The sequence below is a fragment of the Pezoporus flaviventris genome, unplaced genomic scaffold (assembly GCF_033815535.1).
Source record: "Pezoporus flaviventris isolate CSIRO_AGI_PZ_B2104156 unplaced genomic scaffold, CSIRO_AGI_Pfla_v1 ptg000006l, whole genome shotgun sequence".
Lineage (NCBI taxonomy): Eukaryota > Metazoa > Chordata > Aves > Psittaciformes > Psittacidae > Pezoporus > Pezoporus flaviventris.
Window position 1 is genome coordinate 13737764 of NW_026892554.1, and position 16588 is coordinate 13754351.

A 16588-nucleotide genomic window follows, 5' to 3' on the forward strand; every position below is an offset into this window, starting at 1 on the left:
AAACAAACAGTTTGTAATTTGATTTTTTTTTTCCTACCTATAGCATAAAAGCTAACAGTGGCGAAAATAACTATTTTTATGGTTTTTTTTCAAGATCAGTCTCTCTTTGAGAATTATTTTGGGACTTTGAGTTGTTTCAGTTAAAACAAAAGGTAATGATATTACAGAACAAAATATGTTGAGCTTTAAAGTATTTGCTACACAAATGCTACTTGTGGATTTTGTAATTATGAGTAAGCATACTTCCTGCCTTCTTTTGACATCTAATATGTAACTGACATTATAAGCAATGGAGGAAAAAAAATACTACTCTCTTAGACTCCTTAATGAACCTGAAGTACTATCGCTTCCCTCCTTAGTTTTATCTCTCAGTAGACAAAACAAACCAAATCCTTTTTGTCTGCCCTCATGGATTGTTTTTCGAATTTCTGCTTGTTCTGCCTTTTGTCATCTTCTTTCTGTTCTGTTTGTTTACTTTCAGTGTGATTTCAAAAACTGAAAAGATGACTTCACATATTTTCTAGAATGACAGTGGTCTTTTTTTGTACTAATATTACATCAGCAGTGCTTTTAATTTAAATATGCTATATACCTTATTCTGCTATGTAATACGTTTTTGCCGTTTTTCATTTTTTCTTCCAAATGTAGAACTACTTTTTACAGTAACGGTAAGGCAATGACATGAATTTGGTCATAAGTGAAGAACTTTAACTTCTAACACCATCCTTTCGTATATTCGCAACCCATTCCATACTGATGTCTTCTGCAGACTGCAAAATTCTGTTCTTCCAACTAGCTGAGAACATTGATGAAATCGACCTGTATCATATTGTTTGATACCCTACACAATAATTCTGCCAAAAGAATTACTCCCAAATACCACCATATAAGTATATGCTATTTTCTACCAATTTCAACTTTAATGTAGTTATCTTGATTTCATAGGGAATTTCATGAAAATCAACTTTTGGAAGAAACACAGTGGGACTTAGTCTTGCAAGTAAGACCGTGATAGACACCATGATAAGACCAAGTCAAATATTTTGTGGTGATGCGATATGCAAAGACTTGCAATTATCTGTTTGCTTTCATAGCCTATAATTAATTACTTGGTTCCATTTACTTTAATCATTTGAATCGAAAGAGAAAATATGCCTCTATCCTTTATGGATAATGTGTGATTTACCACTCTGATGTGTTCTGGGGTCAGAATAGAATGCTTAAAATGCACTCTGCATTTTACTCCTTACCATCATTCTGACAAACTGGACACTGTCAAGGAAGCCTGGAAAACTGAAGTTTTTTGTTTGTCTGAAATACAAAATCCATTTAATGTGGAGGACCAATCTTGACAATTTTGTATTTTTTTCAATATAACTTTATAAACAGTTGTATTAAACATACAACTGATGGGGTTCTTTAGGCAGCTGGTAACAAAGTACCTGCAAGCAATTAAAAAAATGCATTCTGTGTATATAGTACTGAGATTTATTATACATCTTAAAAAAAAACAAACTATTTTTTGAGACCACCAAAAATTGAGAAGATCTAGTATCATACTACATTCTATAATCAAGTATTTCACTTGATAGTCAATAATTTATTCTTTTAAAAGTATTTAGTACTGTTGAAAGACAACAGGTAACAAGAACCATTGGAAGCCTAACAGGACTGTATTTCTAAACAGCAGAGATGTTTTTAAAGCATGTCCTCTTGTTTCAGATTCACAGACTAGTTTATTAATAAATACAGAAATGCAGTTTTATCTTCACCAAGATGACCTCCTGTTTTGGTTCTCAGTGTATGCGCTAATAATTTTTCTACATCACTGCTGGTAAATTGCTAGCAGCAATTCTTCTATTTCTCCTGTCAACCAAGCTTTATTCAAGTTTGACCTTCTCTTTGTCAGACAAGCATCACTCATCTCTTATGATATGCTAGCTTTAATATTTTCTTTCAAGCATTATACAATATATCTTCCTAGAATATGCTTCAGAAACACAGTATCTTCTAAGCTTACATACTGTAATATTTTGTTCTGTAGTGATAATATTAGCTTCTGGATACAGCATTTATTATTTTAGCATGACTTAATTTCTGTTATTGTTTTGGACAGACAATTTGCTTCTTTAATGTGCTGCTCTTATTTGAACCTATTTTTAGCAATGCATACTAATTAGAATTGTCCGGCTCAGACTACAAACTACTTCTGACTATGGCTACTTTACATATGTTGTTTCCATGGATCAGCTGTATTGTTATTTTAATTCCAGCAGGTATTATGTCTAAAGGGTTTGTTTCCAGGAATGACATAGTTATGAGTCAGTTTGACGTTCTTGCAACTGCTTTGCAGAATTAGAGATTAAAATGATACTTTCAGAGAATAATGAATTTTAAATCTGTTTCCAATTTGGTGTTATACAATTTTGCACTCATACAAGAATGGAAAAGTAGTGCAGTATACATAGTTCCTAGGAAGTGTAGATTTTAGGACCTGATGACCATTCTTGTGCTATAGCACAGGGTGTGTGTGGTGATTTATATTTTTGAAATGATTAAAGAAAATGTATTAGGATGATGCTCTGCTGCTCAGAAAAATGTAAAAGGGAAATAATGACACAAGGCTTAAAGGATACTTGTGACTGAAGAGCAGAGAATCTGCTGAACTTCTTTGATCTAAATATATCTGCTGACTGATGAGACTATTGATCGTTTGTATTTCTGATAGTATCATAAGCTACAAAAGCAAAGGTCTGTCTTGACTTCGGTATCTCCCTTACTAGTTTATCTTTCATGCAAGAAGACTCTGCCTTAATCAGCATTCTTTCAAGATTTTTTTTTTCTTTTGAGAAGTTTGGGTATAGAAACTAGTTATCTTGTATGATAAATTCTTGTGTTGTATTGTAAGTTACAGGTGACAACACTGCTATTAGAAATGGGTAAGTCAGACCATGAATTAATTTGAAAGCAGCTGATAACAGTGTAAAGTTTAATTTTTATAAGATCTATTAGTTTCCAGACTGAGTCTGAATAGTTATTATGCAGCATTAATAAACATTTGTGGGAAATTTTAGTTAGCCTTCTCAAAACCTTTAAACATATATGTGTACAGAAAGTAACTTAGGGATTTATTTGAGAGGGCTGGAAGAATGGCAAATAAGCCTCTCTCACTCCATTCCCTTACAATTCCCCCCATCTGGGGACTAACCTCTGGATATTTCTGAACTGTGGTCAACAGAAGCCTAGATTTAGTTGGTATGTTGAAGCTATACAGCCTTTTAGTACCTTGAACCTTTTATTAATTGAAGCTTAAAGACTAATTTTAACTAGTGAATACCTCTAATTTCATGCTTATCTAAAGGTTTATGTTTGTTTATGGGAGGCTCACGGAGTGGTAGTAAAAGGGGAGGAGGATTAGACGAGGTAAAGAATGGTACAGAGCTGGAGAGAATTTTGTAGCTAAGCAGGTGCATTTTAGAATACGGTTTGCTAAATACTCCTTAAGACCGTCTTCTCCTTCCTAAAGTTTTTGTGTTCTGTCACCAAAGCTTAAGAATTCAGCATAGGCAATGAGCTTATTTGGAGAAATATGATACAATAGCTGTCCATTATGCTTTGCTTGCTGTAATTAATGATATGATACATTTTCTGCTTCCTTGTCTAGTGATATAAATTGTTTCTACCTTGTACCACTATGGTATCCTTAGTTAAGTTTTTTCTTCTTTTTACCAATTACCTAATTAAATATATATGAATTTGAAGTTTCTGTAGTAAGTAGATAGATGACCACACTTCATTCCGCTACACAGGTGCAAAATAGCAATGCTTATGGAGCACTCCATGGATTTTTCTTATAATTGTAGTGAAACACTCCCCAGTTATCTGAAAATGCACATGGTATAGAAGATAGATTTACTTTCTAAAACAGAACTTGAAGGCTATTACAGGTATTTCACATTGTAGTGAATTTTATTGTAAAATAAGTATTTAAGGAGAAAAAAATCTAAGTAGTAACCCATAGGGTTAACTAAATGAACCAGCATTTATATTGTTCTCAGTACACTCACAATTTTTTATGTTAGTTTCCTGAAATAGTACGTGTGAATGATGGAAATGAATTGTATGAAGATAAACTCTTTTAAGTAAATCACTGTCATTCAGCAGTATAATCTGAGATGTCTAGCCTTGTATCCCTGAATTAAAAATACATTCAGTGGTCTCTTACATAATCACAGTTCATTTCTCATCTACATCAAGGAACGTTGCTGTCTGTTCTGGTAGTCTGATGACTACTAAAGTGAATTGCTTGGTGACTGTATGCTTCTTGATTTGGTGCTTTCATATACACAGAGAAAACTTCCATAGTTCAGATTATTTCACTCATGGTGAGTTCAGAAGAAGCAATAAACAAAGAAGTTTTCAAACTAATTTTTTCTCTGAAGTTGCAGTCATTTGTGACAAAAGAGATGTTCTCAATATCTTGTTTTGGAAAACTTGCATCAGTTGTCTGCTTTATGCAATTTCTATTAAGAAAAGAGGCCATTAGGCTGCTGCATTGTTGGAGTTGTACTTTTTTTTTTTCCTAAGTAGCAACTGCAAAGAAAAACAAGTTAAACCAAAAACGTAATACCTTTTTTCCCTTCCTAATTTTTGATTGTTGCTCTCCTTCCTAAATTTAGGCAAAATTAGATTCCAGTAAAGGAAATGTAGTGAAATTAGATGAAGCTGGCTGAAACCCAAGAGAGGTAAAGAAAATTTCATATGTTTATCTCTCATGCTCTGAAATACAAAATTCCATTTAATGTAGAGAACAAGTCTTAACAATTTTGTATTTTTCTAATATAACTTTATAAACAACAAAATTAAACATATAATTGATGGGATTCTTTAGGCAGCTGATAGGAAATTACCTGCAAACTATTTAAAAGTTGCATTCCACATCTGTAATACTGAGATTCATTATACATCTTTAAATAGCAGTATTACAAATACTGGTATGATTAGATAGTGTAGAAAGAAGTTACAGTTTGCATGAACAGATGGTGAGGCTTCTTACCTTATAAGAGATGTTCTGCCTAAAACTTCCCTCAGTCCTCTTATTTCTCTTCACCTGTTGATATATCCTCTCTTGCCTCTCCTCTCATTCCATCTGCCAAGATGCTGCTCCAGCACTTTGGTTTTAATATTCCTTTTATTTCCTTTACCCCTCCTAAAAGCATATCCCATTTTGTATCCACAGCCAGCCCAGTTTACAGGTGTCTAGGTGCTCCTGGCTCTGCTCTTAGCCTGCTTATAAAAATGCTGTAATATTCTTATAATGGGAAAGTAGGATGATATGGTCTTCCAAATCTTGTTATGCTTGTGAGGAAAGAGTAGCCCGTCATGTCTGATGTTGTCAGACAAATACATTTCACAATTAAAAATAAAGACTAAACTCATTTTTAAAAATCTACCCAGTCAAACAAGGGTAATCTGACAACTACAACACTGTAGCTTAATTTAGTCATGAATTAATTTTTGAGGCAAAATAAAAATTCTAGTATTTCTGAAGGGGGGAATTTTGAAGTGAGAAAATACAGTAAGATGTCTTACTCTATTTTTACTAAATAATGGATTTTATTATTAGCATAGTTTTAATATTCTGTATAACTCAAAATGTAAGTTATTCTTGGAACAATAAACTGTAGTTCATTCTGAGACATACTCTTTCTAAATGGATTATTCACAGTGACTGTGAAAGAGAAGCTAAGATCTGTAGTCAAGGATAAGAAAATGGCAAATTTGGTGGTCTCACGAAGGAGAGGAGGCTGTTGCATAGTTGAATTTTGTGTGGATTCAAATTTGATGTTGTGGTATTGCTAATACTTAGTATCTCAATCCTCTTTAATTTTTTTTTTTTTAATAATACAAAATCAAATATAATCTGACTGGTAAAACACATTTTGAACAACTTAGCTCCAGTCTCAGTTCTATTGCTTGTTCTTGTGCCAGTGCTTTACTTTGATCACATTAGTAGACTCTGAAATCAGTGGCACAATAGAGCCTTATAGTTCCTTGGCTTGTCGCCATGAAAATGTATGCACCTTTATATTTTCCAGTATATCTTTAATGTATATGTTTGGTATTTTCTTGTAGATAAACTGGTTTAAAAATGAAACGTGGCAGATGTTTAAGGTGTATATGATAATTTTATAATGTATTTAACGTGGCATATTTTCAAACATCTGAAAATTACTGAACTAGGGAGGAAAAGTCGAAAGATCAGTAAGGTGACAATTAAAAGAATGCAGTTTCATGTATGCACTGTACTATAAAGCATCAAACTGACAAGATGATAAAATAAGGGTAGTGCTCCCTGTGTATAATATATGCTCCTTCTCAGCATATATTTTCTGTCTTATAGTAAATGTGAATGCGTCACATCTTTGCATTAAGCAATTTATAATTTTATATATAAATGTATACCTTATACTTTCCCAATTGTAATTCCATTTGCATTTGGGGGTAATTTCTGTTATTACATGAATTGCTGTGGTAGAATAGAATAGCTACAGTTCAGGAGTTTGGGTGTTTGTTTGGGTTTTCTAATATATATATCCTTAGTAGAAACACCTTCATTTTCCTTGAAAACAGAGCATTATTTTTTTGAACACTGCAACTATATTAAATAATATAAAAAACCCTAAAACAAAACAAAACCCCTAAAAATCATATTGTGCTGGGTTACAGTATGTATTAAACAGTATCCACACAGTCCTGCAGAAGTAGCAGGGATTCTTATCTACTGAAAACATTTTTTTTCTTGTTTAAAATATGATGACAATGGTCTTGCCACAGTGGTACAGCTAAGCACAGGTGTTACTGGGATTCTGCTCTTCATTAGCAGATTAAAATAGTGACAGCTTTTTATAGCATAAGAAGTTTTCTCGAAGAGTATTTTGTCTAACCTATATTCCCCTTCTTCCCAATTCTCTTCCAGATAGCGTTTCTGTGGATGAAAAGGTTTAAAATCACGTATTTACTATAGGGATCATGTATTTTGTTGATGTTTGTTCGTGACTTATTTGACCTGTTTGATTCCTTCATTTTAGTTGTGATATCTGCATGTTTTTCACAGCTTTTCACTCTTTTGTTCTCCTTTGAGTGTATTGCAAATGTGTTGCAGTTATGAACAGGATAACTGTCAATCTTGTGTTTATCATAATTGCCAACACGGGGGTCTGCTACTGTCAAACAAGTTATCTGGGATTTTTGTCTCTAATTATCATCTATACTGCATACACTATAGGACTTAATGGACAACAATATTTGGGAAGCAATATCTTATCTTCCCATGGGTTCTTCCAGTGTGTTTCATTAAATGCTGAATGCTGTCAAAATTTATTCCTAAAGCAATAGTTACTCTAGCTTTGGCCTGGAGCTGACCCTGCTAAACATTTTCATATAAGGTCTTACATGTGTTATACAGTTAAATTCTGTCTAAGGCTTACTAAAAGCAACTGAGTAACTGATGTTTTTTTGGTCTTTACTGAAGGCTCGGATAGTAAGTGGAAGTTCCTTGGATACTTCCAAGCTTTATGCAGTCCAGGCATTTAGTGGGTAAGTACCAATATGACTGTGAATTCTGTTACTTATATTTACAAATTAGTGTCATAGAGTTATAGTATTTTTTCTAAGTTTTGTTCTTATAAGAATATGAATTATTTGAAAAGGAATATAGTGTTTCGTTGTGTATGTCATCTTTTAATTTTTTTAAGTCCTTAATTTTTAAGAAATTAATGACCAAAATTCTGTTGCAGGTGCCAACTGCAACAAAGACAATTTTTTTTTTTACCTGTTTGCATACAAAACAAATGCCTTTTGAAGCTGTAGTTTGGTTTTCCCTTTGTTTTAGTAAATGTGTAGCAATATAATGTCAGTCTAAGATGTGAAATCTAACAGGTCAAGGGAAAATGATCTTATAGTTGCTGAGAGTGAGTGTGACAGGAACGTGTACATTTTGTTTGATTGTTCCCAGGTGGAGTATCTTACATCCAGTTCTAGGGATTTCTTCCTTTGGGGAAAACCTCCTCTTCCTATTTTGAATACTTTCTTCTTATTCAGTTTGGAGAGGAGAAAAAGTGAAAAACATTGGTAAAATTCATCAGTTAGATTATTTAACTATTTAAAAGAGATATTACCCTCTTGCTGGTGCACTATATATGCACTATCTGGTGTAGTTATGCTTTGTCATAAAGATGAGGTGATGAGGTTGAATTAATCAGTCTTCCATCTTCTCATTTGTGCATCTTAAAGGCTATTCAGTAGGTGCTAGACACTATGAAGTTTTCCAACTTTGTTTGTCATACTTCAACGTGTTGTATTACTTCTTTTTCCAGCTCATAGAAACTTCAGAATTGGTGTAAAAGTATAAGGCCGTATGTGACACTGTGCAGGGTTACATGCTGAATGCAACATCAGACATTTTAAGTATTATAAAAGATAATTCATGTGGATTTTTTATTAGTGGTCTCTTTGGCATTAGGATGAAATTGTACTATCCTTCTCTTGGCTTGCAAACCACACATTGCTTTCGCTTGGATGCAGTTTTCTCTTAAGGTCACAAAGGTCAAAAGTAACTCAGTACTAAAATGAAACAAACTGGTGCCTTGCATATTGATCAGCCGTATTTCTTACTATGTGAAAACAACTACTCCTGTTGAATGGAATTTTCTAAGTACTGTATCTCTCTGTATTTTAAAAGTAGAACAAGATTAGTGCTGTGAATTTTCTTTCCTGACCTCCAAATGTATGAATGTTAGTATTTCTGTTTGAATTATATTGGTTGTCAACATAAAAGTAGTGCATCTGAAGCAACTTTGTTTCTCTTGTTTACTAACTTGAATACTTTTTCAGCAAGGTGTTAGCCACAAAAACATTGCCTGTAACTCTCTATGCTCATGCTTGTATTACTCTAATGAAATCATGGAGGGCTTTGATCAGATCCATTGCAACTGTGCAAAAAAAAAATGACAGTAACTTGAGGTATAACAATTTGTATTTTGTGGCTTTGTTGTTCAAAACATTAATGCATATCAGAACCAGAGGCGTCACAGGGGCAGCTTCTGATACTTGCCTCAAATTCTCTGTCATATCTGCAAAGACAGTATATCCTTCTTTTCTGTTTTGTCCTATGCAGTGTCAGTTCATTTTCACTCATAGGCTTTTATGACCCCAGATTTCAGTAATTTATAGTTTGATGCACCACTAATAGTAATGTAACTCATCATTGAAAAGCAGAAACCTGATGTCTTAAAAGCTACAGAGTAAGATGTGGTCTACTGAAACTAAGAATTCTTGTACCCAGAAGCATTAGTGTGTAAGTTTGGCACAAAACTTTGAATTTTGTGTATTAAAAAAAAAAAAAAAAGCTGTTCATATCTTTGCACAATTACATTTGAGAAGCTTGGTGTATAGGTCACCTCACAGTTTTCAGAACTAATAAGAGAACAATATTTAACATCAAAATAAGTTCAAATTCTTGAAATACAGTGTAGAAATTAACATTCTCAGATACTCTCATAGGTGCTGTTCAGTGCTGATTTGTATAATACATTCAATGCCATATTTCTAGAATAAGGAGAAATGGGGGAGGGGGGTGTCTCTAGAAAAAGCAGAAATCCAAGACTGAAAATATAGATAGTTCAAAACTGTTGTGAATTTACCATCTGTGGTTTTTGATGACCCAATTTTGATCATTACATGTGGTTGGGCTTTCATTGTTCAAGCTAGAGAATTATTTCTTAACCAAAATTGTAAGGAAAATTTTCCATTTCATATGATTTTTCTTCTTTTTTTTTAATTTCCCTTTCTTTAAGTAACCTACTTCTTGCTTTCTTAAATTTTATTGTTTGCCCCTCATATGCATAAGCGTAATTAGAGAGCTCAGTCATATTGCTTGCAATCTGGAAAACCAGAAGAGAAACAGTTTAACATCTAGTTGTTATATAGTTTAGGAATAGCATTTTGTTAGAGGACTCTGTGAGTGTAGATTCTGACAATCAGGTGTAGGTATCTGTGCATGCAGGAAGCTGCCTTGGACAATATGGTTTTGTTGTATGCACTACTTCCCATAGCCACTTACTTAATTACAGTTTCCTAATAGGTGTAGGACTTAGAAACATAAGGTAAAGAGTGTACAGAATTCTTATTTTTTGTGGGTTGCACACAGAAAACAATCTCGTAGACATAAGGAGACCTTTTGCCACTCAAGGACTATACAGATGGAAGTTTCTCTTTTTATGCCCTTTCTTCCATTCATGGGTGAAAAATTCAAATATTGAATCCTCTGTGTCAATGCCTTCTACAGACATCCTATAACCACTGCATAAGACTGCTTCAAAGGACTGACAGTATCTCAATACTAGCTCATGGTTTTAGATTAAACCTTACTTCTTTTGCTGAAAAAGTTTAGAAAGAGCCTCTACTCCCTTTGCTGTCTGCAGTATCTTAATGCAAGCCTCTGTTCCACCAGGCCTTCCTGAAAACAGTGATGTATTTTTCATTTAACTTCTCATTCAGCTGAAGAACACTGACATCTCTAAAACTGATGTGGCTCTGTTTTAATCACACTTTCCACTTTACTCCTGAATGTAAAAACTAAAGTGCTAAAAAACTAAAAACCCTCAGCCTTTTCACTGCCAGGATTAACTGGCTGCAGCCTTAGATATGACTCCTTTGCCATCTAATTCCCCCCAAAAGGTGTTTCTGTTTGAAGTGAGGGGATATTCTTTCTCTTGCAACCCTTGATACTTTGCTTTATCTATATAGAAGTATCTCAATTGCCTCTTTTCCTGCTTTATTCTTCCCTCTTTCTCATAGCATAGTGCTGTGAACCCACCTCACATGCGCAAGTACATCCCAAGCCTATGACACAGACTGCAGCTCTTCATTCTCTGCGGTGATTTTCACTTGGCTGCATAAAATGAGAAAAAAAGAAGACTAAAGGAAAGGCAAAAACCAAATACAGTTTTCCTGTAGCTTGTCATGCTACTTCTTTGTTAAAAGGCAAAAGCTCCACCTTCCCTGTTCTTTCTATGCCAGTACCAAATAATATCCTATTCATTTTATTTGTCTCATCTTCAATAAGATGAAGAAAATTCAGAATTTATCCTTTCAGTATTTTTGAAAATGACATGGAGGCCAGCTGGGTTTTTCATCATGTATATGAATCATAAAATCATAGAATGGTTTGGGTTGGAAAAGACCTTAAAGACCCTTCCAGCCTTAAAGATCTAGTTCCACCTGCCCTGCCATGGGTAGAGACATGTCCCACTAGACAAGGTTGCTCAAAGCCCCATCCAACCTGGCCTTGAACACTTCCAGGGATGGAGCATCCACAACTTTTTGGGGTAGTCTGTGCCAGTACCTCACCACCCTCATAGTGAAGATAATTTTTTTTTTTTTCCAAATGTGTAATCAAAATCTCCCCTATGACAGCTTAAAGGCATTCCTACTTGTCCTGTCGCTACCTGTCATTGTAAGTCCCTCTCCAGATTTCTTATGGACACCTTTAGGTCTTGGAAGGCTGCTCAGAAGTCTCCCTGGAACCTCCTCTTCTCCAGGCTGAGCCCCAACTCCCTCAGCTTGTCTTCATAGGAGAGGTGCTCCAGCCCTCTGATCCTCTTCATGGCCTCCTCTGGACTCACTCAGCAGGTCCACATGTTTCTTATGTTGGGGCCCCCAGAACTGTTTAGCTTTTTCCAGAGACTTGTTCTGTGTTAACTCACTGCTTGCCTGAGGGCAGTGATGTCAGAGACTGATAATTTTACCACATGGCCTAATCCATTATGAAATTTGCTAATGTACACAGACGGTGCTGCATGCACATGATTACTCACTTCCTTCAGTGGCACATTCTCAATGGTAAAATGAATTTATTTTTTCTTGGATACTCTGGCAAATTCAAATAGATTATTGCTATGCAAAATACCTTCAAGAAGCACACGAAAAAGTCAACATTACAGTTACTTTTCTTGCACTGAACGGTGACTCGTGTGCCATCAGTTTTGTCATCTTCTGTGTCACTTTGTTGTTGGGTTGTTGTTATTGGAGGTAGGGACGGGAGTGAAGAATTCAATCTATAACCTACGTAACAGATACAGTTTGTCTAACGCTTTAGTGTTTAATATTCCAAAGACTATACATAAAGACTAGTATTTCGCTGTCAATATGGCATTGCCCAGTTTGTTAGCTCTGATAATGTAGCTATTCTCCAGGTTTTCAATAAAATTTGATCCCATAATCCAGATCTGTATATTGATCTTTGCATCTAGCTGATAGCCACCAATCTTTACATACGATTCTCTTAAATATTATAAGGATCAAATTTTGTTCTTGTACAGGGAATTTGTGCATAGAAGAATTTCTGGTTCATATTCCCAATGTCAGGGTTGTTTCAGTAAAGATGCAAAAAGTATTAAATATCTAGCTCTCCAAGAGTAAGATTGAGATGGGTGTTTTCAGCACATGTTAGTGGAACTGTATCTTTCCAATGGATCTCCTAGTGGATTGTCCTGCTCTCCACTTAAAAATGAAGTGTATCTTCTCAGGCAAGTGTACACTTACTGTTTATCTCTGAGCTATGAGAGTCTGGTGGGTCAGCCTTTCCATGTCTCTGCTGGATATTTTCCACCTTATTGTGCACCAATCCCCTTTTGCGCTGTTACCTTTTAGTTTTGTCTGTGTATTTAATTTTTGTTTGAATTAGTTGTATAGTTTCTTTCCTTTATACAGTTCTTCTAAGTGAGTATTCGTATTGGGGAAAAATAATTAATAGTGTTTAAAAATGTTTTAAATTAATCTAAAATACAATATCTGCTCTGCTACCAGGAGTAACATGGAAATTATTTTGCCTACAGTCCCTCCCACCCCTCCATATATGCACTAGTCATGTAGCTATTACCTTTATCCTTCTGTATGTGCCTGCATGCACAGAATACCAGTCTGCAGCCTAAGTGGCAGTGACTGGAATTTCTGATATAGCCTTCTTAAGTGTAATACCTTGCTTATGCACTTTGTCTCACCACCAGACCCAAAACATACACAGGCTCATATCTGTTCAAGTTACTCCAGCCTTTCGTATTATTAGCTCCTTCCATGTTTAAAAAATAGGGTCGTCTTTGTTGTTGTCAATATCTCCCTTTGAACCTCACCCCTCATGCACTCCTGACAACCCAAACAGCTGCAATGCCACCACTACCTGCTCTGGCTAAAGCTGCTTTCACCCTGCTTCACTTCAGTCTTCAAAGGGAGAGGAACAGTTGCTGTTTATCCCAAATTATGCAGAGGCAGCTGTTGGACCCAGATGAATTCTAAGTTTGGTGAAAGATTCACAAGTCCCTCATAAAGTCAGAATTCATATTACAGCACTAATGTCATGATGAAATATCTTTGTATTATGTACTCCTCTGTCTTGATTCTTTCATTCTTACTATTCCCTCACATGCCCTGTCATCCTTTTTTTGTCTTTGGAAACTTCATCATCATTCTTAATTCTGACATTTTTTTTTCTCCCAGGAAAAGATTATCAGTCATTCTTGATTTTTTTTTTTTTTTTTTTTTTTTATTCTTTTTTTACTTTGGTGTATGCTGCTCCTAAGTACTTGGTAAATGGCATCCAGTAAGAAGTTCAAATTTAGTTGTAATTTTGTGTTACAGATTAGAATAAAAATGGAAGTGATTTTATAGACATTAATTGTCAGAAGCAGCTCTTTGTGATGTAAGAATGCCTTATACATGTGATGAGCTTTATTCACTGCTGGTGGAACTGTTCCCGGGTAACAAAGAGCCCTGAGAATCCAAGCATCTGAATTTATTTCTTAGTCTCTATACATTTACTTTGGCAATCTCAGAAATCTTATTTCTATCATGCTTTTGCTGAGAATTATAGATATGTCTGGAAGTTGCAATTTGGGTCTACCTTAATCATTATGTTCTTGAAAAGAAAATTCTAGTATCAAAACCCTGCACCAAAGACTGTTTATGTGAAAATAGAAAGGAAATGTATAAACAGCCCATGGATCTCTTTCCCTTTCTTACAGAATGGTGCAGGTGGATCAGAAGGCAGCAAGGGAGAGACTGGTTATCTCTTAAGTTTATAGGATAAGAGTTAGGATAGCGCTTGGAAACTGGAGTGCTTGCTCTTAAGGGTTAAAGTAAACTCTCCTATGCTTCAAGTAAGTGCTTTACCCACTCAACTAAGATAGGAAAAGGATTAAATTTTTTTTTTTTTTTTTTCCTCTTGTAACTGTAAGGAACTCAACAGAAACATGGATGAATTTGAGGGTTTTAGTATGGCCAAGAGGCAATTTGGCAAATTTTTGGGGGGTGGGGGGAGAATTTAATATGGACTTGATGCATTAGAAGAATTGGATGAAAATCCTGAAAACTTTCAAAAAAGTACACAAATGGTTTGAACAAGATTATTATCTTTCCTTGTTTATCTGTCAAATTTCATCAGTAACTTGAAGTTAGTAGAACTGCTTACTCCTTGTTCAGCTTTTCAAGAGTCCCTGATGGAAATTTTACAAGTCAGAATGATGTGCATAGGTTAGTTCTGAGAGGTTCAATCTTTTCACCTGCTTATTAGCTACTACCAAGACCAATTAAAGTCATCCTCTTAGTTTTCAAGTTTTTGTTCCTGTTTCAGATCTGCTGTCTCTTTTGCTGATTTCTATACTTCTTCCATTTCATCCTTCCTCTTAACTATCAGGTGAAGTATGCTCTAGTTGTCATCTACACCCATAAGGAACTCTCAGCCTCCCAGATCCAGTGTTTTCTGCCTTTTTATGTTGACTTAACTCTCCTTGATTTATGTTTAAGTGTCTTAATACATATGTTCTGATCCAGCATTTGGAGGATTAAATAAATTGTCTTTGCTGTCATTGAAGAATTTTTAATGTGGATGCTTCCCAGACTTATGTATAAGCTGGGAACAGTCAGTTATGTGTTCCTGTAGATGTATTTCTAAATCCATGTGATACCGTGTCTGCAGAAATTAGCCAGAGGTGGAAATCTAGCAAAGCTGATTGGCCATGATTCCATGATGATACAGCATGATGGAAGTTGACAGCTACATAAATATCTGGATTTAAAAGAGAAATTAAAAGGCTTTGTGGTGGGTTTGGGTTTTAATTTGTAAGGTAATTTCTCACCACCTTCATTAGGGTGCCACTGATGTTTCAGTATTGCTTTTGATGGGTTTTACCTCTTTCTGCTCCAGGAGGTTTATATTCTTATTTTAATTAGATCTTACGATCCTATGATAATGACAACCAGAGATGCATGTTGTCAGAGATAAACTAAATGCAGCGTGTTATTACCTCCCCTGGTTCTAGGAAAGTCTCCATCCTGGTTTTGCAAATGAATTTGTCATGTACAGCTTCCTATCTCCACCTTATAAATTCTCACAGGCTTTATGCAAATTGGATTCTTTTTTCCCCATGTTGGTTTCTTTCATTATGGCCATATTGATACTAAGGAAGCCCTTTACACAGATTTCAAGGGTAGTAGGAGGAATTCAAACTGAGTCTTTGGTTTTATGGTATTGCAACAGTTATGATAGGGGAGTGTTAATTTTGAGAAGGATGTTCAGATTTTTCTCCTCCCTATAAATATTGAGACCAGATCTGCCTTCTAGACAATTTCTGCAGCACTGTGAATACTCTGTCTTCATAAGTGTTACTGCTGATTTCCTCTGGTGTAAGGATCAAGAATATTATCAAATGTAGTTTTAATGCTGTTTTGCTGGTACTTGGTTTTAACAACTTTTTTTTATTTTTCAGTTTGTCCCTTAGGAAGTCATGATAGTGTTTTAGGAGTTGTTATTTTTTTTTGGGGGGGGAGGGGTGTTTTGCTTAGTTTTTCAAAATATTGAAAAAAATAAAAGGCAAGTTTTACAAGCTGAAATGGTGGCACTTTGAGGCCACATTGCCTGAGGCTAGAATAAAGTTGGCTGGCATCAGCTCCCTGTAATGTGACAAGAAGCATGATGGGAAAAAGAAATTAGGTCAGAAATTCTTTGCAAGCAACTTTATTTTTTCTAAAAGCAGATATGGCCCCAGAGGCCTCTTAGCACAATTTATAATATCTGTTGGTCTGCTTTGGCTTGCATCTGGGGATGAAGCATGCAACAGATTTCTGATCAGAAGGCAGAAGGAGGCTCATAGCTTTAGTCACAAAGTCTATTTTGCTGCCTCAGCTAGAATGAACAGCTGACTATATATCCAAATGTGTGATTAATTTATATCCTTCCTGTATAAATATGAATGAGAAGCATAACTTCAAAATTTTCATGACATTAATATGCGTAGTCATTTGAGTACACGGTCTGTCAAATTTGAGTGGATATAGTCCTTTAATATAGCTTAGTCTACCCCAGCTTCTTGCATTGGCCAGGATAACAGGTTTGCTTCCGTGGTGAGATTTGGCTCTTTTTATTTTTTTTCTTATAACATGGTATTTTTAGTTCACATTAAGACACTTCTAATCCAACTTTCATTTTCAGAGAAAGTGCTAGGTATTTCTTTGGTGGCATTTTAATATACTA

General features: G+C 35.1%; 1 protein-coding gene across 2 annotated transcripts in view; it reads left to right on the forward strand.

Annotated features, from left to right (window-relative positions):
* Window positions 1-16588, forward strand: part of UNC13C (unc-13 homolog C) — a 146195-nt gene that overhangs the window by 22146 nt on the left and 107461 nt on the right. For both annotated transcript variants that reach the window (XM_061446985.1, XM_061446986.1), the window contains exons 3-4: window positions 6980-7002; window positions 7535-7599. In XM_061446985.1, coding sequence (XP_061302969.1) covers window positions 6980-7002; window positions 7535-7599 — 88 coding nt within the window. The remainder of the gene's footprint in view (window positions 1-6979; window positions 7003-7534; window positions 7600-16588) is intronic.